Below are 22,824 nucleotides of genomic sequence, written 5' to 3'. Positions count from 1 at the left end.
GAGGGAGGGAGGTAGAAAGAGAAATAGAGAGAATAGGACGGAGGGAGGGAGGAAAAGAAAGAGAATAGGAAGGAGGGGGAGGGAAGAGAAAGAGAGAGAATAGGATGGAGGGAGGGAGGGTAAGAGAGAGAATAGGATGGAGGGAGGGAGGTAGAAAGAGAAATAGAGAGAATAGGATGGAGGGAGGGAGGAAAAGAAAGAGAGAATAGGAGGGAGGGGGAGGGAAAGAGAAAGAGAGAGAATAGGAGGGAAGGGGAGGGAAAGAGAAAGAGAGAGAATAGGAGGGAGGGAGGAAAAGAAAGAGAGAATAGGAGGGAGGGAGGGAGGAAAAGAAAGAGAGAATAGGAGGGAGGGGGAGGGAAAGAGAAAGAGAGAGAATAGGAGGGAGGGGGGAAAGAAAGAGAGAATAGGAGGGAGGGAGGTAGAAAGGGAAATAGAGAGAATAGGATGGAGGGAGGGAGGAAAAGAAAGAGAGAATAGGAGGGAGGGGGAGGGAAAGAGAAAGAGAGAGAATAGGATGGAGGGAGGGAGGGAGGTAGAAAGGGAAATAGAGACAGACAGACATGTAAACAGGAGACGGCAGAGAGGCAAAAGATGAACATGTTATAACTAAAGAGAGAAAGAGAGAAAGAGGTGCATAAATAAACAGTTTGAAAAAGAGATATCAAAGGGGAGATGTAGAAACAGATGTAACAAAGGGAGAAAGAACTTGAGGAAACTTAATGCAGAATGAAAGGAATGTAAACAGAAACGGACAGAGAGAAACTGAGGGAGAGATTCTGTCAGGCAGATATATATATATAATAAGTTTAGTTGGTATGAATCCAAGTTATTACTCTCTGTTCTCAGATACTCATATAAAATGACATATCAAGAAATTGTTGAGATTTTTTAATGGTACATCTAGCTATTTTCACAGCAAGGTATTAGTGTATTGCAGCAATTTACAATTTCTTATTTCAGTGTATGTACATGTTATGTACAGTTGTGATTTTGAAACTCAAGAATCTATGACCTCTCAAAATTAATGAAGGTTTAATGTTTTATGGGAAATTTAGATGAATGACACCAACAGTATGATACTGGTTAACCATTCCATTTCTTCCTCCATCTTTCCTTCAGGCGAATGAACGTTTCCTGAAATCAGTGACGAGCCAGAAGGATTCCTCCTCCATTCTCCGAGGCACGCCCGTCTCTCTCCATTTCATCTACGATCCATCGGGGATCAAACACGTCAGCCCGTCCCTCCTACCAGTCGTCATAGGGCGCAAGGCCTTACCCATGGGGTCGCTCTTTAGCTTTGACGTCTACCGCAACAACCTCCAGACAAGGATTCTGGGTAATGTGGTCCTGTATGCAGAGGTATTGCCAACGACGATGGATGTCTTTGATGGGTAAGATGATACTCACAATTTTTTTTTTAAGGTGGCGGGAGGGGGCTTTGCTTATGAAAATCTGATGCCCCCGTTCAAAGGAATTACAAGGGCATATTGATTGAAGAAGACAAGTGCAGGAGATTGGTAGTGATAAATGTGATTCCTTTTTTCAATTTGTATACTAAGAGCATAAGTGACTTCGACATTCATGAACCTCATTTTAATCTCAACATTGATTCACAATTTAAATTTATATTTTGGAAGATTTTCCATTTTAATTCCTCAGCATTTCACATTTATAACTTTCACCAAGAAAGAATATGTTGAAAAATGTTCTACAAATAATAGCTATTTACTTGTACACATTCTCATTATCATTATCATCATCAGTTAATCAGCTGGTGATTCAACATAATACTCTAAGACAATCCCAAATACTGAGATAATTACATAAATAGAAAGCTTTTAACCCCCATAATAACACCAAATGGTGTCCACCCGACAAAACAAGTTTAGAATAATGAATTTATTCGAGTAAACTCTACCAAAATATCTAAGTCTGAAACCCGGAAGTGCACGTAGAGTCGGGCCTCTATCCGTGACGTCACGAACGGGACTCATGGGCTCAGTGAGAGTGAATGGCAGTGATATCCCTACGTAAATGCTATCCTGTCAGAGCTTAGATTTGTTGTTGTTAAGGAGTATATTTGATGGATTTTCTGTTTTCATTTGAATGAAGAATAACGAAGCAACATTTTCCAGTCGCTGATTTCTTTTTATATCCTCATATTCACCTATTTGGTAGAGATTTAAGACGAGTTTACTGCTTAGGAATTAAAGTTAAATAGTGCATGTATGAATATAGGCGGATGCATTATATATTGTCATCAGATAAGGTACAGGAGCAGTTTTGTAAAACGAATAGGTCTAGAACTATGATAGTACTTATCATAGATGTGTGTGACTGCCTCAAAAAAGGATACAGTACCAGTTAAACATTTTATGTTGTAAAATATCAAACTTGAACGAGATCATGCAAGCGCGCTTCCTCTATAATATTTTGGCGAGTAATGCGGCTCTTGCATGAACGTTCGTGAAGCGAGCAGAATCGGGAGGTAAGACCAAGCCGCTGCTCTAGGCGCTGCTTGCTTGTGATGGAACGTACGTGCGCTAGTTACATGTTTATCGGCAATTGCAAGAGAATGAAAGCGACGTTGCCAGCTAAGAAAAACAACTAACAAAGACTTGCTCCTGACTACCGGTGTCAGAATTGGTAGATGAAGGATCTTCAGGGCCAAGGAAGGCGAAAAACATGGGAAAAAGGAAGAAGAAAACATCGGGAGATCGCTGCAGTGTATGGTAATGAACTGTGCATGGGTAGACAGCTACTGTTCACTCCGTGCTTGGGCCGATTTCAACACCAAAACAAAAATTACATGGTGAAAATATCGACTAATAGCACATCGTTGGCATGTATATGTCATAATGTTTAAAAGGGGAATTGATATTAATACTATGAAGTACTGGTAAAGAAGGTAAAGAATTGTACATAGAATTATGATTTATTAGACTTTTCAGCCTTTGAAACAAAAATATGCAGAAAATCGTATCACTCTGCACATGTTTGCTATGGAACATCCGGGTACGTGAATATACTCTTTCCCGGACGTGAGGTCATAAATAGTAGACCAGCGCCGTGACTAATTTTCTATGCAAAGAGAGGCGGATATTTTCGACATTTCAATCGAGGATTTCGAGTAGACAGAATTTTTTTGTGATATACTAAGTAATTGAAAAACTTAAAAATAACATATACTTGCCGTAGGTAACAAATTAAGGGACATTTATTTGCTTAGTGTATCAACTTTAAGATGACAATTTTTTGATGTAATTCTTATTTTGTTGGTTTCTCTTGTCTTACAGATTTATGTTCAAAGTTCCAGATAACATTGGATGTGTTTGCATAGCAACAAGAATGACAGGTGGAAAAGGTAATTTTCTTGCGCTTAGAAACATTGGTATTAAGCACTTTATAAATATAATGTATATTATTATTATTATTATTAATCTGACCAGATAAACCACAGATTTCTGAGACAAATGGGTTTTGGGGTTAAATGATTTCAGTGCTTTTTAATTTGATATTAGAATTGCTTCTTCTTGCTTCTAATAAAACTGCACACTATAAAAAAGAGAAAAAGTATTAAGTACCTATTAAGTACCTATTAAGTACCTACAATATTTGAAAGACATAGTAGAGAAAAGGGGGATGGGTCGGATCAAAGAATGGTATCCCTGTACTCCGCTCATAAGCGTTGAGTGGTCTTATACTACCTCTACCCTTGCTGCCAATGTCATGGAAGTGACTAGAGGAATGGAAGTGTATCTTCTAACCAATCAACCAACCAACCGTTATTGCATTCTGCAATTAGAGAAGAATAATCTAGGTTATATACAAACAAAACGATATTTCTGTGTCACTTTATTCTGTATTTGCTTGAGAGGTATTGATTCTCTCAAATAAAAATATCATTCATGAGGTAAGTGAAACGTTTCAGTGAAATTTGGCAACTGTATCAATATCAGACATTGTTCACCATCATATCAGGTCTACTGTACATAACCATAAACCTTAATTTTGTTCTTTCTTGAAATCCAACAGGGCGTGGTGGTAACAGATGGTTAGCACCCATCGGCTGTGCTATGTTCTCTCTTCATGTGCGCATCCCATTAAAAACCCAGCTAGCAGAGAAGCTTCCATTCCTCCAGCACATAGCATCAGCAGCGGTGGTAGAAGCCATCAGGTCACTCAAAGGTTATGAGGTAAGTATAGGGGGATCGTCTCCCCCCCCCCCCCCCTTCCTTATGATATACACCCTTTCCTCATACCACCCGCTCCTCAATGGCTGTAATATGTTCTCTTCTCATGTCGCATCCCTTTTAAAAGACAAGTGTAGGAGATTGGTTGGGAGATAAGCTTCCATTCCTCTATAGCATATGGCATCAGCAGCGGTGGTAGAGGCCATCAGGTCACTCAAAGGTTATGAGGTGAGTGGAGGGGTATTCGTGTGTGTGTGTGTGTTATTTGGGTTTGCACAGACGTGTATAAATCAGATATAGTTATGTACATCTGAGGACTGAACTTTAACGTCACCATCCAAAATACGTGACTAGGCCTTTAAACCAGAGTCTGCTGAGTCAATTTGTAGGCAAAGACAGAGAGCTGACCGTATCATGGACATTTCAGCTAGACCAACTCACTTCTCCCTTTTTTTATATTAGTAGAGGTGTATCCTCCCCCCCCCCCCCCCCCCCTCTTATTAAACATCCTTTCCTCATCCCACCTCCTCCTGTTGAGTCATTGGCTGTACTATGTTCTCTGTTCATGTTTGCATCCCTTGAAAAACTTGGCTAGAAGATAATAGCTTTCATTCTGCTAGTACATCGCATCAGCAGCAGTGGTAGAGGCCATCAGGTCACCCAAGTGTCATAAGCTGTTTACAGGGATTCCACTCCTTAACCTGTCTGCATCCCCCTTTTTCCTCCCCCTTTCCTCCACACATCCCCTCTTTTTTTTCCCCCATCACATCTTTTATAGGTTACAAGATAAGTAGAGAGGTATCATTTTCCCCTCCCTTTTCCTACCCCTCAATCCCATCACGTCTGTCAAAGGAAGAGGGGTATCATCCCTCCCCCTCCCCTTACCCCTGGGTAACTAAAAGGTTATGAGATGAGTAGAGAGCAATCATTCCCCCACCCCCTCCCATCAATGTGCAAAGGGTTGAGAGGTGAACTGAGAATGGTGCTTCTACCCCCACCTCCTTCCAACTCATGTTAATAATGATTGTAAAACAAACTTGTCTCTTAATGGGTCAGAGGTAATATTCACATTTCGACATGCTTCCAAAGTAGTTAAATCCTTTAAATCTTTGTTTTATAATGTATGGAAGGCATCATTAAAATTCAAGAAAAGGAGTATCGAGTAAAATCTTGATATGATTCTTCAACAAGAATGAAGTTTGTATTCTTACCCCGTTACAAATAAATATGAAATTAGAGATATCATCATGACTCGAGAAATAATATCCAAAGAATTCTATACTTAACTAAAAATCTTGCTTCCTTTAGCGTTTTGGACTGAATTTTTTGTTTTGTATGTCAAAAGCTGAAAGGCATCTTTAAGTTTCACTCAGCACCTACAACCTGTCCTTGTAGTAAATGCCTAGACAGTGACTGATGCAGAATTTGAATTGTTGTTAATTAATTGAATATCTGGAGTTTTGATTTGCAGCTGAAAAATCCATCAACATTCTCTCCTCCGCTCCATAGTGTGGAATCAGAATGTAATGACTATGACCTTTGCTGTATACAATACATACGTAGACCTGTAGAACCTACATGTACATATACAAACACATCTACTTAGTTAGACTTGTACATTCCGTGTATCAAATATGAACCACGAGTTGTGTGTGTGTTGCCTCATTTTGAGAAGACAAGTTACATGTACATATAAGCGTGCAATTTAATTTTATTGACTTTACTAGAATTCTGTCAAACAAAACACAGATGTAAATTTAAATCACTTCTTAAAGGAAATCCAATATTTGTTGCAGTGCATCACGCTATTCATTAATTTGGAATTGGGAACATGTAGTGGAATGGAAAAGATATGTCATTGCCATAGGCAAATTTGTTACTTATTCAGAGGTTTATCTCATTATATTTTGTAAGGAAATAAGCGTAACATAAAAAATATGATAGTCACCAGTTTAAGGAGGCAAATCTGATAAATCCAGACCGTTCAAAGAAAAAAAATAGTTTCAATATTCGTTTATGAAATATGTCTTGCCACACTTGTTGCTAGTTATATATTAATAACATGTTTTTGTTTATTCGTAGGACTTTGACCTGCGTCTGAAGTGGCCTAATGATATCTACTATGGCAGCAAACAGAAGCTGGGAGGGGTCATTGTAAACTCATCCTGCCTTGATGGTGTCTTCCATGCAGTAATAGGTCAGCAAATTTCCATGAGAATTATGGTGTAGGGAGGGAGGGAGGGAGGGAGGGGGAAAGAGAGAATGAGAGAAAGGAAGAGAAAGAGAGAGAGAGAGGGAAAGAGAGAGAGAGAGAGAGAGAGAGAGGGAGGGAGGGGAAACAGTCAACTGGGATAGCACATAAGATGTCTAAAAGAATTTCCACTTTATACTACATTTATATTATATGTTAACTTGTCTTAAGACACATTTATTCAAAATTGCTTTTGATAATTAACTTACTCTGTTCACATTGATCCATATTTTTCATATGTATTGTAATTTGGAGGTTTATTTGCATTTTCTTTTTGTTTTGTTTAATATGTAACTGTTTATCATTGTATTGCGTTCGTTATAAACTTAGAGACTCCAGTGGTAAGTGCTTTATAAGCACTGTTTTTTTTATTTTTTATTTATTTTGTATCTTCCCTGAAGGTGTTGGTGTGAACGTCTCCAACAGCGTCCCCACGACATGCATCAATGACCTCATCCATAGACACAATGAGGAGAAACGTACCAGTCTCAATCCTGTCTCAATGGAGATGGTCATGGCTCGTAGCATTACAGAGATGGAGAAGATGATCGATGCATTTCAAGAGAAAGGAGTGGATTCCTTCCTACCAGTCTACTATAAGAGGTGGCTTCACAGGTATGTCATGATCATGATAATGTTGAATGTGATTGATGATTGTTTTGAATGTTTGACATCAAAATCTGATTCTTTGTGATTTATTTATTTTCATTTAGTTATTTTATTTCCAGGCAAGGTGATAACAAATTGACAAAATGATATAACATTAACATAATGATATTTAGCACCAGCCAATGCGTGAGGATCACCTAAAAGAATTTAAAATCTCTGTCGAGAGGCTCTCCACTTGGCTGGGGCATACATAAAACAAAATATAAAGATAAGGTCAACATACACATGAATGTGTAACTAAAATTAACCCTCATATTAGGCATATGTGAGTGAGATCAGAAGCAAAAAGGCATCCTAGGGGGGTAGTCGTTCTATAGGGTGGTTGCCCGAGAGGGTAGTTGTCCTAGGGGGTAGTTGTCTGGGGGGGGGGGGGGGGTAGTTGTCCTAGGGGGTAGTCCCAGAGGGTGGTTGCCCTAGGGGGTAGTTGTCTTAGCGGGTAGTTGTCCTAGAGGGTGGTTGCCCAAGGGGGTAGTTGTCCTAGCGGGTAGTTGTCCTAGGGGGTAGTCATCTTGGAGGGTGGTTGTCCTAGGGGGTAGTTGTCCTAGGGGGTAGTTGTCCTAGCGGGTAGTTGTCCTAGGGGGTAGTCGTCCTAGAGGGTGGTTGCCCTAGAGGGTGGTTACCCTAGGGGTGGTTGTCAAGGGGTAGGTGTCCTAGAACCCTTTGTACCATCTACTGAGCTGGGACCTGCTGGCTGACATATGCACTGGGAGGGACATTGCAGAGGCTAACAATGTGGCTTTTACTTTGGCTAGATAGTAGGATATTCAGTTAACCACAAAATTATTAATACACCTTGTAGCAAAATTTGATGGTTTTGAAAGGTGGAATGGTTGAATTAGGACCTTTGTTGAATACTTTTAGATGTACGGTAAGCTTTAATATGTCATATTCGAAAGAAACATAAATTGGGATCAATTTTTCACACACTTAAAAAATTACAAAACTTGATATGGGTATGAAATATTTAGTTGTTAACTGTAGTTGTGTGATGACTCAAAATGATGAGTGAATATCATTACTAAAATCCTGTCTTAAATTTATCAATACCACTTTGTATGTGCTCTCCTTTCCATTCTTCATCCAGCAATGCCAAGATCAAGCTTGAGAGCGAGGACGGTGACGAGGTGACGATAACGGGACTGGACAAGACAGGTTTCCTGCAGGTCAAGAAGAAGGATGGTTCTATCCGCAGTGTCCAGCCTGACGGGAACACGTTTGATATGCTCAAGAACCTCATCAGTATGAAGCCTGGCAAGCACTGAGCTCAGCTCTGGGACCAGTTTCACAAAGCCTTTTTTCAATGACCAATGACAAAAATCAGTGACAAATCTGTTGACAACCAATCAGAAGCAAGGATTTCAGTAGCTTGTAACAAAAATTGTCATTTTTCACTGATGACAAGTTTTGTGAAACATCCCCTGGTCAATCTAATGTTTTTTCATGCAGGATGGTGTTTGTCAGCGCTGTTAGTATAGGCCTACTGATATCTTTTAAAGCAAGTTCAGATATGGCGGATATTCCTCCTCGAAAATCCCACCACATTTTTATTAACCTGTAAAAGAATTGCAAGTGCGTTCAACAAAGGACTTGCACGTATTCAGTGAGCACTGTGTAATAAGTTACAGAAATGTGAAGTATATTACACTTTACGTCATCATACAAAACCGTTGTGGTTTTGCTGCATTGTATCTGAACGAGCCTAAAGTGTTGACCTCCCTCCATCTTGTTAATCTAGGCCTACCACAGTTTTTGTAGTTGGGGCCTACTGCCATCTTTTTTTCATCACCAGCTCCATCCAATTACACTGGGCATGCTACAGATGAAGGTGTTGGTGATGATGATAATGATTCTGGACAGCATTTATATGGGGCCATATTTATGTTTTCGAGGGTGCAGGCTTATTCAATGAAGCATCTTTTTACATCTGACGCAGATCACTTTTCAAGTTTTGCCAAACCCCTGAGTGGCCAATTAAAATTTGCAGAACTGCTTATCGTTGTTGTGGTGGAACCAGTTTTCAATTTAATTGTTATGGACAACATGATGAGAAAGGCTGTGGTTTGAAGAGAAATGAGGAATAGTCAGATGCAGATTAAATGACTTATTTATTGTAACTAATGGTTTGCCAAACAGGTATTGAATGAACTACAGTTTAAATACTGGTGTATTGATTGAATGTACTATTATATTTGCCAAATTTGTTGACATTGTGTTCTCCCACATTTTTACTTTGTTGATGTAGCTATATCAAAGATATGAAGTTGACCCCCCCCCCCCCCCTACAAACATTTTGTTTGGGGTGAAATTTCTTTGCAATTACAATAACCATTAAACTGGTTGTGGCTTTATTAGAACTTCGTAAATTTGTTGATGAAGCTTAAAATTAGAAAGTAAGAAAGTGTGATTATTTTTTTGATCATACACAAATGCAATGTTGGTCAACAAATTAAGTTGAGTATCTTGTGAATATTTGCTGCAACTGAAGCGTTACTCTAAAGTACAAGAACAGCCTAAATGAAATAGGAAAGAATCGTGGCGGTGGGATTTGGCACAAAATGTCCAAATTAGTACATAGTAGCAGAACAATTGTCCTTGTTATCTTTAAAGCCATACTGTACTAGAAGCACCACTGCAAAATCCCCAATACCGCCGTCTCAGGTCAGCTGTAGCAGTATGGTCCAATAACCAGCTGCTTCTCTAGCTGCACTGTCGGTTCTTTCATCAAATCCTCTGTCTGTGAAGCAGCTAGAAATTAGGTACAGGGTTACACACTGTTGGCAAGTTGACCATGAGGTGGCGCTGTGCAATAAACAGTATGCTAGGGCAGTAAGATCATCAGTTCAGTATCACTTTAAACAGTGTCTGTTGATTGGTTTTGGACAATAATAATTTGAAATCTGAGGGATGTTGACATGTTTCCTTTTAAGCCATTGTACTACAGTTCAGTGCTACAGAGTAATTATGCACTGTGTTCTTGTTGGTTTTTCCTGGACGATTTGAGTAGTATGAAGAAAAACATACTATTATCAATCCTGCCCATGAACAGGTATGGCATTTGGAGGAGATAAGAAGTGGTTTATTTTCTGTGGAAAGGGAGAACTGTAGTCATATATTGATATTTAATCCTGTTCATAAAAGCATGTATTTCTATATGATTGATCGAATAATTCATGCTGTAATCTTTCTTGTAGTGATAAACTTTCAAATCAATGCAGGGAATTCAAGCTGTCTATTCATAAATTGTTAACCAGTAGATGTTCCTTCAGTTAATATATTAGATTGATTTAAATTTAAATCTGTTTTATATCTATAATATATGAAGTGCTGAAAATACAAGTATGTCTTGGCCCTGTTTGATAAAACTTGTTTACACATAATTATACACTTTTATGTACATGTATGTATGTGAACGAAGAGAAGAGTTATAGTCATATACAATGGACATGGGAATCATGCTGTGGGACTATGAAATTCCATTACCATGATCAATGACCTGCATGTATCACATCTCTCTAAAAACATGCACCATTTATTAGACAGCTCATGTATGTGAGTAATATCATGCAATGGCACTCGACTACGACAAACTTTCAATCATGTATGAAAATAAATAAATATGCAAGTAGTAGAGATCTGGCGATGGGGTTTTTTGAACACTTAAAAGAGATCTAAAAACACAGGGTACGTAGAGACGCTGCCGAACATTTGATAGTGATTTTCTGGGTCATATCTCTGCCATTCTAATTGATGTACCTGTATAACGCTTAATTTCAACAATGCAACCCAATTTCTTTCATCTCTTTTATTTCAGACATTCTTTCATTTCAAACACGTCATAATGAGATATTTCATGCATGTTGCACATTATTGGCACAATGCCTCGTGCTTGATTGGGACTAGAAATAATAAGTGAAATGCTGTTGTTAATGTAGCTTGTATGCACCCATGATCCAACCAGGGCTCTTTAATGGCTTTAAGTTCTATCAGAGGAAATCGGTAATACAGTGAAACCTGTCTATAAAGACCACCCAAGGGAGACAAGAAAAGTGGTCTTTATAGGCAGGTGGTCTTTATGTACAGGTTCCTTTAGTACAGGTTTCAATGAGAAACCATTTTCAAGGGAAACAAAAAATGTGGTCTCTATATACAAGTGGTCTTTCTATACAGGTGGTCGCTAAAGCAGGATTGACTGTATATGTTATATGCTCTACAAAAAAGCGGTAATGCACCAATGTGTTCTCTTTTCATCGTGGGATGTCCCAAATTATCTAGTGAGCGATTATGCCTCTTCGCTTTCATTGATGTTTTACCATATTATTATTGTTAATGTTTCAAGAGTGATATGGAGAGGTTAACACATTTAAAAAGAAAGAGGATATCCTAGACATTCATTTGTTTTTGGTCTGGATTGTCTTGAAAGTGGATGAAATTTCTTGTGTGATACGTTGCAGTAATTTAATGAAAAGCAGTGGAAGACCTTGGTTAAATACGCTTGCTTCATCATTCACAACATACCATATAATTTGGTCTTCCTCATCTGTATGTCACTGTCATTATGTCTAACTTTAATTCATGTTGATGTGTATTTTACATTTGTTATTTTCTGTTCAGGCAACATACTAGTAGAAAAAAAAGTTATGTCTTGCAAGAATACTTGTATTTTGATAATAAAAGCAATCATGTTTGGGGTTATTTCCATTTTAGAAAATCAGTGTCTCCAATTCTGTATATGAAATATAACATAGGTATTTTTCTAATGTTATCATCTCAGCACTGATTTCAATAATTGATTAGCCTATGGTGATCTGATCACTGTTTTTCCTTTTGTGATATTACCCATTTAAAAACATCATCATTCTGCCAAACATTGTCATTTCTTTGACTCAGTTTCCCTGGAATGTAAGTCTTTAGTTCAACTGCATTACTATCTTTTGTTTGTTTTTGTTCATTTTGTTTGTTTTACTTTTTGGTAGTTTCTACAAAGAATTATAAAGAACTGCTTTAATCTTGTAAATAGGCAAAGCTCTTTTTAAATGAGTGTGCAATTAAAGTGTAAGTTGAACATTGGACAACAGTTTATATCCTATTTCCTCTACCTTAAAAAGGTGTAGGAGTATTCTTTGTAAATTTGTATTGGTAGATTAAAAATCCTATATATAGTTTGGTAATTCCTTCCTCCAAATTTTCATTGGATATCAGTGTTCTGGTCATGATCTAGATAACCTTATGTTTTTTAATGTTTTTTAGAACTAGGAAACGGTTTTCTGGAAGTAGTCTTTCCGTATTTCTATCATATATCATACTCATTTCCTTCACTGTTTCTGGGCATTAGAATGACGTAACTTAAGTTGATACTGTCATTGCCTAAAATATTTAGTTCTTATTTCCTGAATAAAAATGTGACCACATTATGTCCTTCTTGTCCAATGAGTATGTAATATCTTTATCTACTATGGTCAAGTTGGTCCATGCAAGAAAAATTGAATTATTGATATTCCAAACATACCTGTTTTGGATTAAGCAATGAGGCATTGAAAATGCTCCCAATTTTCTTTATGAATGCATTTGTGACCAGATTATCTCAAAAAAGCCTTTTTTTCTGTATATAGCTTATAACTTCTGTCTTCATCTATTATGTTGAGGTTTTACCACTCTAAAAATGAAAAAATATAATTGAAATATTGTTAAAGTAATTTTGCCTTGAATTTGACCATCTTGATTTATGTAGTAAATGAAATTGGTGCTGGCAATCAAGAGCCCCTATTTTCTTCTCTTCTCACCTTTTTTTTTCTTTGTCAGTTGCCTCTGAGCTGCATTATGTGGAATTGAATGCAGGATAATAACTATATTTTCATCTGTAGAGTAAATACATGTATTTAGAGGTTTAGCTCCTCAAATTTATTGCCAAAAATTAGAAATGCTGTAGTGGTTGTATCGAAAAATGGGTTGCCTTTTTGACACTTGCATCCAAGAAGTTTCATATTATATGCAGAAAGAGAGAAGGAGATTAATCATATACTGTGAGTTAACAGGTTGAATTGAAGTTTGTTTATGATATGTATACATTGAAACACATGTACATGTACTAATTATGAAATGTGTACATTCATATTTGATTTTGATTTTGTTCAGCTACATTATACTTATATATTACCAGAAGTGATATTATGTAGATTTGTTTATTTTGTGATTCCATTAACTTTCAGAGTGTATGATATAGATTTTTCAATAAAATGTTTATGCATATGATTTATTACTTATAAGTGATGTGGAAATAGTATGCGTGAATATTATTTAGACAATGTAAAAATACTAGCGTGCCATGAATTTCGTTGTCTGCTTTGCATTGCGAATTTTGCATTGTAAGGTGTTATTTACGGGTGCAAATACAGGATTGTTTGATAAAAAGATTGATTTTAAACTTCATTCATGTCGAGTTTATGATGGAGTAAATTTAAAGAAACATATAATGGTTTACTGAGTTTTCTTTCATTTTGTATAATATGCCTGAGTTATTTAAACATTGAGAATGAGAGTGGATATGAAATGAGTTAGAAAGCATAAAATTAAAACATCTTGGTTGTGTGCCCGGCTAATACTACACCACTACTTCTGCTACTAATCCTATTACCACTACTACTATTAGTATTGCTACTACTTCCACTAATACCGCTATTACTACTACTACTACTACATGTACTACTACTTCTACTACTACTTCTATTGCCACTACTGGCGCTATTACCACTACTACTACTACTACTACTACTACTACTACTACTACTACTGCTGCTATTACTACTACTTCTACTACTACTTCTATTGCCACTACTACCGCTATTACTACTACTACTACTTGACTTGTATTACGCCTACTTTTATTACGCCTTCTTCAATGAAAAGGAAGAGAGAAAGAGAGAATGCAACATGAGAGGGAAAGTGAGGTATGAAAGTGCACAAAGCAAAGAAAAAACTCAAGAGAGCGGTTGAGATTTTTTTTTTACAAGCCTTCACAAGTATTTAACGCGTGTGGTATGGTTTACCATCACTACCCCATCTACGTTATTAAGTGGATAGTTTATTCAGATTAATCATCAGCAACATGATTTTCCATCAAGTTACCATTGTGCATCACGTATATGAAAAAGGGAAATCAAAATCGAAAAGTCTGGACAAGCCAATTATCGGTTAGAAGAATAAAGACAAATGACTTTTGTTGTTCCTTTATCTTTTTCTCGCAATTAGGGGGCGCGGGAGCCGGGAAGACAATAACCATAAATTATTCACATGAGGCCCATCTTTGATCACACAAACATGAAGAGAAGAACCAAAAAAAGAATCAATTATTCCTAATATGAAAATTAAACATGTGTTAACAATCCTTATATGAAAATAAGAAATTCACCTTTCAGGGAAAAGTCTGCCATTGTCTCTTTTATGCGCATTATTAATTTTCAATTGTTACGTCATGCTGTACGCGCATACAAATTGGCGCGGCTCTCCGTGGTCATGACACTGGATATTGTGATCTTCATCAAACAACATTGTTTGGTATTTAGCGAAAACAAATCATTTATGGATTATATGTTGATTATTAATGTGGAGGATACATTTCAAGGTAAGACAAACTGTTCTCTTCAATGAGCAAGTTGTTTGCCACGTGTTTCTAAAGTTAATCGTGGGCTAACATTTTTGCTAGCCTCTGAATACAATGCAGGTAGCAGATTTGTATCTTATTACCTGTGTGTTGAGACATATTCCCGTAGGCCTAGATACATATTTAATAAAAAAATATTCAAATTTTAGGCATGCATGGATCGACAGCAACTGTTATTTACAGACGATTCCAAATCGATCCTGCCAGGAATAGATGTACTTGCTGATGTAATGTAGGCCTATACTGTTTTGTTTTTTTTTAATATTTAAAAAAATTATCTTGACAACTCAAAAGCTCGCTCGACACATGCCAGACATAGTGACATGTGTTCATGAAAATGGATTCTCTCTAAAAGTATTGCCCTTTATACGCTAGTACTGAATAGCAGGTAAATAAAATCGACTAACCAGGGTTATGGAGAAAAAGAGGGATTATATTTTACATTAATAAACAGGTTCATTGTGCGACATTGCTAGCAACAAATAATTGATTCTATTACCTCAAGACATCGGAGTGCAATCACGAATCACTATTTTTTTTTTTAAATAGGCTCATACGGGGGGTGAAAACATTCGTGAACAGGGATAATCGTTGGATGCTCTGCATATCCAGATTTTTTAGTATATTTTAGCCTTCTTTTCCAGCCTGCGAGAGTGAAAAAAGTGAAACGGCTCGTCATAGATAACATTTCATTGGGTCATACGCCATTTACGTTTAAAGGACGTTTCTCATTTTCCTTTCTTTAATCACCAAATTGCACATAAAAATACCGGACTGCAGCTTCAATTTACCAAGAGGCAAGAGGGATATTAAAGCCAGTCTTTTTCCGTAAGAAAGGCAAGAAGATAAAGAAAAGGTAGCTAAAAAGTACGACTCTAGTGTAAATTGAGATAAGAGGGGTGGAAAGGGGTGGAGAACGAATAAAAAAAATATAATTTCGTGATGATTTTATTTAAAAAATGATACTCTCAATCACAGGGAAAGAATGAATGCTAAGGTTTGGTAAACTCAATCGGCGTATACCATGTAAAAATGTTGAGACATGGCTGAAGACCGTCTCGTTCCTTGTTTTATTTTATTTTCTTCTTCGTTTGTGCTTTATCCTTGGTTATTCAAGAGCTAGGCCCGTACTCAATAACCGATTGCACCTCCAATTAAAACAAAAAACGCTTCTATTCTGTTTTCTTTATTCCGTTTAAAATACTTTCCTCAACTGTATTGCCACTTTTGTCAAATGCTTATCCAACAAAATCTACTAACAGTCTAACACATATCTAACAAAAATATTGTCAAATCATGATTGTCCCGTTTATCTCCCTTCAACAAACCATAACATTATCATTAAAGCTATCTGCGGTCTTAGAGTACCCACAATAGACATCCAAGACGTCTTTATTGAAAAGATATAAAGAAGGAAACAAAGAAAGTGTGTATTGAGTGAGATAATCCACAGGAGAGCGGAAATATAACTTGTGACTTCTGTCACGACTCGTCAAGAGGAGCGATCTCCATTGTTACGTCATTAACGTCACGTGATAATTAGATCCCAACAGGTGTACGTAAGAGGCGCCAAGCTATGCACGTGTGGGCATCGATTACGAAAACTTAAAGACTTGCACAATTTTCTGATCGCCTTTTATGGTGATATTTACTTCAACCATTTAGACAATTTTCAAGACGTACATAACTTCCTCAACATGATACTAGTAGGCAAATTATATGATTTTGTATTCAGAAGTATAAAACACCAAAAAAAACTGTGATCCGCCCTACAAAATTTACGGCATAATTTGTTTTTTCTTCTTCAAAATATTCTGTGGTGCTGTTTCTAAACTTTTTGTTCTCCTCCCCTTTAAAAAAAACCCAAATTAATAACGCTCCGCCCTCTTCCTTTCAAACAATGATAATAACAAAATGTTTGATAATTGTGCAGTCTACCCATCATGCCTTTCATTGCCATCAGTCAAAATGATTATTAATGGCTGAACATTAGGACTGCATAATATTACCGCTCTATTCCCGCGGGACAACTCCTCACCCCTGAGCTAACCGGGAAAAGAACGTCAACCAACTATCACTGCTTCAATGATCGATAAACACAAAGCATTGTTGTCCATTTCACTGCTTTCAAGAATGTAGTCCTTTGTTTTGAAGTGCGAAAAACCCGGTAACAATGCCATCGATTCGTGTACATTTCAACTGTAGTGGACGTATATCTGAGCCTTGTTGGTATGAGGTTTAGTTACCCGTTACGTTTAGAAAAAAATTATGCTCTAAAAAAGAGCGACGTACGTCATGAAAGAAAACGAAATTCATGATTCTTGTTTTCATATTGGAATAAATGAAATCGAAGTTCAAATAATGCTATAATTAGTGTCTAAAACCAATGACAAAGTAGAATTTAAACGACTCAATACAGCCCTATGAAATCTTTGAACAATTATTATGCAAGAAAGAAAAAAAACGATTTAGCTCGAAATAAAGTCTTTCCATGGGCTTTATGCATGATTTTTCCTTCAAATAAATGAAAGAGTTATGTATTCGTAAGCATTCTAATAATGTACAAATCTATAAGGAATAATGCATAATGCAAAGGATCCATTTCAAGTGATTATAATTAATTTCCCCCCTTTTAAATGGCCATTTTGGTAACCAATTACAGTTTTGTTTGCTTAAAAAATCTATGAAATATTTTCTCATTCATGATTATAAAAAATCTTTCGTTGAATTATACTATGATAATGAACTTGCTTAATCGATATCTGAAAGACTAAACAAAATGTATTAGATGACCGTAAGCGTAAATAATTAGACCCCATTGAGCGGTACTGGAAACCAAAATGGTATTATGCGTGGCCCGCCAATCGTTTCTTAAAACAGAGCACAATAAGTTTAGCAGGAGATCTAGTATTTACCAAAGTACTCAAAAAACCACTTGAAATTTTATTCAGGGTGGAAATTGCTTCCCTTTTCTCTCACTTTAAGACATTGTTAAGGGATTTTCTTGCCAATACCCATCTTCTCGACACACGTGTGTTCAGAAAATAAAGTGTAAACAAACCGCCAAGAACTAGAAGGACGTAGGATGGAAGAAAAATAGATCGACTTATTCATTTTGACTACTCAAGAATTCGCATCACCATTATTATGTAAATTCCTCAAATCAGAAATGAAATTTATATCAATATCGTTCAGAAAGAATTTAGATAATTTTAAGTAAATATTAATTAAGTTTCCTTGAATTAAAACAAAGAAAAAGAGAAGAAAAAAGATAGTTAGATAGATAGATAGATAGATAGATAGATAGATAGTTACTGGATTTGGGCGTTGCACTGCATGTCCAATGATGTATGCCAACATTTTTATTTCTTCCTTACTTTCTTTCTTCTTTTCACTTTCTTCCAATATCTTTGTACACTTCATTAAAAGAAAAAGCGCACACTGTCAATTTAAACCCTGCGTGAACTTGCTTTTCGGCGAATCTGTCCTGTTACCTACGCCTTTATTGTACAGGCAGAATTTTAACAAAAATAGTATGCTAACTTCGCTTTAAAAACCAATATTAGACTACATGATGTCATTTACATACCATGACGGTATTTCATTACCTTTGGGATTTATTATTTATTCTGCAATCGGTTTTGTGGTCCCCAAATTTCTTGATTTTTTTTCCGTCAAAGTTTACTTTCGATCTGAAAAGTGTTGACTTTGTTGTTATCGTCGAGTAGTTGTGAAAAGAGGATCAAGAGGCCCTGAAGGATGAAGACAATAACGAATAGAAAAATAAATAAATGTCGATATAATATTGACTAATTGTGGCTTTCTATTCTAACAGTATTATATGTTCATTTTTTGCAAAAGACCAATCTGAATTTGTCATTACTTTTCACTAATAGCAAGGCCAACCATTGATTATACCATAATAAAATGTGTTTCCCCTTCTAAATGATGTTTGATGATTGTTTGACCTGATTGCTAAGAAAGCGTATACATGATGCTTGTAAGTATTAAGCAACCAGGGGATCGACGGATTTAAGTCCTCTCTGAGGGACTCTGTATATACTGAGGACTAATGCCTTACCAAAGGGTACAAGGGCATTGACTTGGCTTCGAGCCCGGGACCTCCCGGTCACGAGACCACTGCTCTATATACCTCTGAGCCATCGCGCCTTCTTAAAGGTAATATAAAGTGTTGGTATGGGTCATGAATTTGGTTCAAATGAACATATTGGAAACATATGCGATCCTACAATATTCAGTGATCGTTGTCGCGGTTGAAATCGAGTCTAAAGTGATGAAATTGTAAATAATAAACTCTTTACGTTGTATAGCTCAATCTCAAGGTCAAGATATTAATTAAGCTATAAAATAATATTTCTTGACTATGATCGATCGATTAGCTATTCCCGTTTAGAAGTTATATATCACAACTACATATTCTGAGATTTTCATGGTCGCAGCTACCATTGTACGGGCGTAGGAACTATTTCAAATTTATCAAAATTTACCGGGAGCACCGGTAAATTTCTTTTTTCAATTTTTCTCTAAAGCAGAAGTGTTTTAGAGACTAAATTTTCTAGTGCTTATAATACAACCACAGGGGCATCCAAATATGTCAAAATTGTAAAGAATCACTATCCACCCAATTTTCAAAATTTCGCAAAACTTTGTATTACCTTTAAGTTTAAACAATTTGGGGTCAATAATAATTAATAGGGCTATTTCGCAAGATGATCTATACATGAAACAAAAAGTAAGACTATAGGAGGAAAATGCATGGAAAGGAAACACCGCCTTAATTTTGAACATTGTTAGAAATAACACAAGTATTCTAGGTTTGTTACTTGGTAGATTAATCAATTTATAATGTCATAAAAGCTGTGTATTTTCTTTACATTTTGGTTCGTCCGAAATCCGGGGTTTTAAAACATTGGTTAGAGAGTCATGTTGATTCGTTTAGAGTTATCGTCAGAGAGTAATATACTGAAAAACAGGCCTTACGTTTGGTATAGTTGAATGACGCGGGCGCCGTTAAATTGACACCAATAGAATCAGCTCGTTAGTTAAATCTACTAATTGCTTAACACGTCAGGAAATAAAGGGTAATTAGCAGGGCTTATCGGTAGCCTCTTTCGTAATTGATCTATCAAAAAGTCATATGAAACATTTTCATCCTGATCCTATTTTCTTTAAGCATTTCATATTTTGTGAAGAGATATACAATGGAATTCTATAACGTTGTTGCTGTTATTGTCTTTGAAATTATTGGCGTTTCCATCGTTGTCGGATGATTTTCGCCAAAATTGCATTGTCCGGGAATTGAACCCGGGTCCCCGCGTGGCAGGCAAGAACAGGCGCGGATCCAGGGGGGGGGGCCGAGCGGGCCTTGGCCCCCCCCCCCCGCAAAAAAAAAAAAAAAAAAAAAAAAAAGAGAGAAGAAAGGGAAAGAAGGGAAAGGGAAAAAAGAGGAGAGAAGGGAAAGAAAGAAGAGGAAGAAAAAAAGAAAAGGGGGAAGAAGGAGATCGGGGGGGGCCGAAAGGGCCTTGCCCCCCAGGCTGTTGACCCCCCCCCCCCCCCCCCAATCAAAAAAAAAAGAGAGAAGGAAGGAAAGGGAAAGAAATGACATAATTTCCGAGATTTTTCCTCACTTTTTAGTATATACGTTTGTATGTGTTTGTTGGAGAATGAAAAATTACTAAATTTACAGCCAGGCAAGAAATATGATTCTTGAGATTCCTACATGTCAGGCCCGAGGTGGGGCGGGGATCGGGAGCCTCGAGCTCCCTCCCCCGCCCCCCCCCCCCCCCCCCCCCCCCCACTTTTTTGAAAAAGTATTTTAAAGAGAAATAAAATAGAATGAGAGCAAGAAAGAAAGAATAGTTAACTGCCAGTGTTAAAAATTAATGAGGCATCTAAATATGCTCATCTGACCGTGATTAAATGCCTAAAACCCCTAAGCTCCCGGGGGCTCTGCCCCTGGATTCCACCTAGGACCCTACGGCGGGCCCTTAGATGCTCATCTGACGGTAATTTAATGCCTAAAACCCCTGATTTTTGGGGGTTCCGCCCCCTGGAATCCACGCCAAATAGTGACCTGCCAGTGTCATAAAATAATAAGGTATAACAAAAATGCTCATCTGAGCTTAATTAAACGCCTAAAACCCCTGATCAACCGGGGCTGGCTCAGCCGCCTCGACCCCACCAGGGGCCATAAGGCGGGCCCCTGAATGCTTATCTGACCGCAATTTATTGCCTTAAACCCCTGAGCTTGCGGGGTCGGACAAGGTATCAAAATGTGTTTATCTGACCGCAGGCGCGTAGCCGGGGGGGGGGGGGCTGGTCCCCCCAAATTGGAAGAAGACGTAGGAAGAAAAGGGAGCAGACAAAGAACACCTTTGAAAAAAGGATTAAGAGTATAGAGAACGGTACAACGCATCGTCTTCTTTCTCTAATAATTTAATGAAACGTCAAAGCTTCGCTCAGGAGGGGAGGGGGGGGGGGGAACTGTATCAGACCTGAATTCAGAGGCGAGAACGGTAATTTGATTTGATTTCATTTGATTTGATTTATTGGTTGCTGCATCTTTTTTCTTTTTTTCAACATACATTTTCATGAACATAATATGGCTTGATACAATATAATACGAATATTTAATGATTTAATGAAACGTAAAAGCTTCCGCGCTTCGCGCGGGATGGAGGGGAAACTAAATTCAAACGAGGATTATTTTCGAGAACGGTACAACGAATCGTCTTCTTTCGAATGATTTAATGAATCGTAAAAGCGTCCGCGCGAAGCGCGGGAGGGGGGGGGAACTGAATTCAGACGAGGATTAAGAGTCGAGAACTGTACAGCCAATCGTCTTCTTTCTCTCATAATCTTATGAAACTTAAAAGCTTCCGCGCTTTGCGCGGGAAGGGGGGGGGGACCTGAATTCGGACGAGGATTAAGAGTCGAGAACTGTACAACGAATCGTCTTCTTTCGAATTATTTAATAAAACGTAAAAGCTTCCGCGCTTCGCGCGGGAGGACTGAATTGAGACGAGGATTAAGAGTCGAGAACGGTACAACGAATCGTCTTCTTTCTCTAATGATTTAATGAAACGTAAAAGCTTCCGCGCTTCGCGCGAGAGGGGGGGGGGGAACCTGAATTCAGACGAGGATTAAGAGTCGAGAGCTCTCCAAAGAATCGTAATAATTTAATAAATCGTATTTTTTTTTTTGTGAAACGTCAAAGCTTCCGCGCAAAGCGCGGGAGGGGGGGGGATCTGAATTCAGACGAGGATTCAGAGGCGAGATCGGTAATACGAATCTTTAATGATTTAATGTTACCTTCCGCGCTTCGCGCGGGATGTAGGGGGAACTAAATTCCGACGAGGATTATTTTCGAGAACGGTATAACGAATCGTCTTCTTTCTCTAATGATTTAATGAATCGTAAAAGCTTTCACGCTTCGCGCGGAAGGGGGAAAACTGATTTCAGACGAGGATTAGTGTCGAAAACGGTACAACGAATCGTCTTCTTTCTCTAATGATTAAAGGAAACTTAAAAATCTTCCGCGCGAAGCGCGGGAGGGGGAGAACCTGAATTCAGACGTGGATTAAGAGTCGAGAACTCTCCAAAGAATCGTAATAATTTAATAAATCGTAAAATTTTCCGCGCTTCGCGCGGGAGGGGAAAAAATAAATTCAGACGAGAATTATTTTTGAGAACGGTATAATAATTGAAACGTCAAAACTTCCGCGTTCACGGAGGAGGGAGGGGGAAACTCGCCCCTCCCTGCATCGACCCCCCCCCCCCCCGCATTACGTCACTGTTGGTCACTATTACGTACCAATATTTGGCTCGCATAATTTCAAATTTGGGCCCCCCCCCTCCTAAGAAATCCTGGATCCGCGCCTGGGCAAGAATTCTACCACTGAATGCTGTACACGAAACTGATAATTTTTTTAAACAAATTTGATATTGAAGTGAATAAGTGTAGATTTACGTTTAAAACCATCCTATCGCAATTCTGCTTGCCCTCAAGTATTGAAATGTACAAAATATTA

General features: G+C 37.7%; 1 protein-coding gene across 2 annotated transcripts in view; it reads left to right on the top strand.

Annotated features, from left to right (window-relative positions):
• LOC577740 (biotin--protein ligase) overlaps nt 1-8,640 on the top strand; it is a 48,178-nt gene extending 39,538 nt beyond the window's left edge. For both annotated transcript variants that reach the window (XM_030994948.1, XM_030994950.1), the window contains 6 exons: nt 1,123-1,394; nt 3,300-3,367; nt 4,039-4,199; nt 6,279-6,393; nt 6,849-7,062; nt 8,201-8,640. In XM_030994948.1, the coding sequence (XP_030850808.1) occupies nt 1,123-1,394; nt 3,300-3,367; nt 4,039-4,199; nt 6,279-6,393; nt 6,849-7,062; nt 8,201-8,378 (1,008 nt within the window). In that variant the 3' untranslated portion in view covers nt 8,379-8,640. The remainder of the gene's footprint in view (nt 1-1,122; nt 1,395-3,299; nt 3,368-4,038; nt 4,200-6,278; nt 6,394-6,848; nt 7,063-8,200) is intronic.
• Nucleotides 8,641-22,824: the final 14,184 nt, after the last annotated feature.

The sequence above is a fragment of the Strongylocentrotus purpuratus genome, unplaced genomic scaffold, assembly GCF_000002235.5.
Source record: "Strongylocentrotus purpuratus isolate Spur 01 unplaced genomic scaffold, Spur_5.0 spur5_scaffold_21, whole genome shotgun sequence".
Lineage (NCBI taxonomy): Eukaryota > Metazoa > Echinodermata > Echinoidea > Camarodonta > Strongylocentrotidae > Strongylocentrotus > Strongylocentrotus purpuratus.
This window is presented reverse-complemented; position numbering and strand designations above follow the sequence as displayed.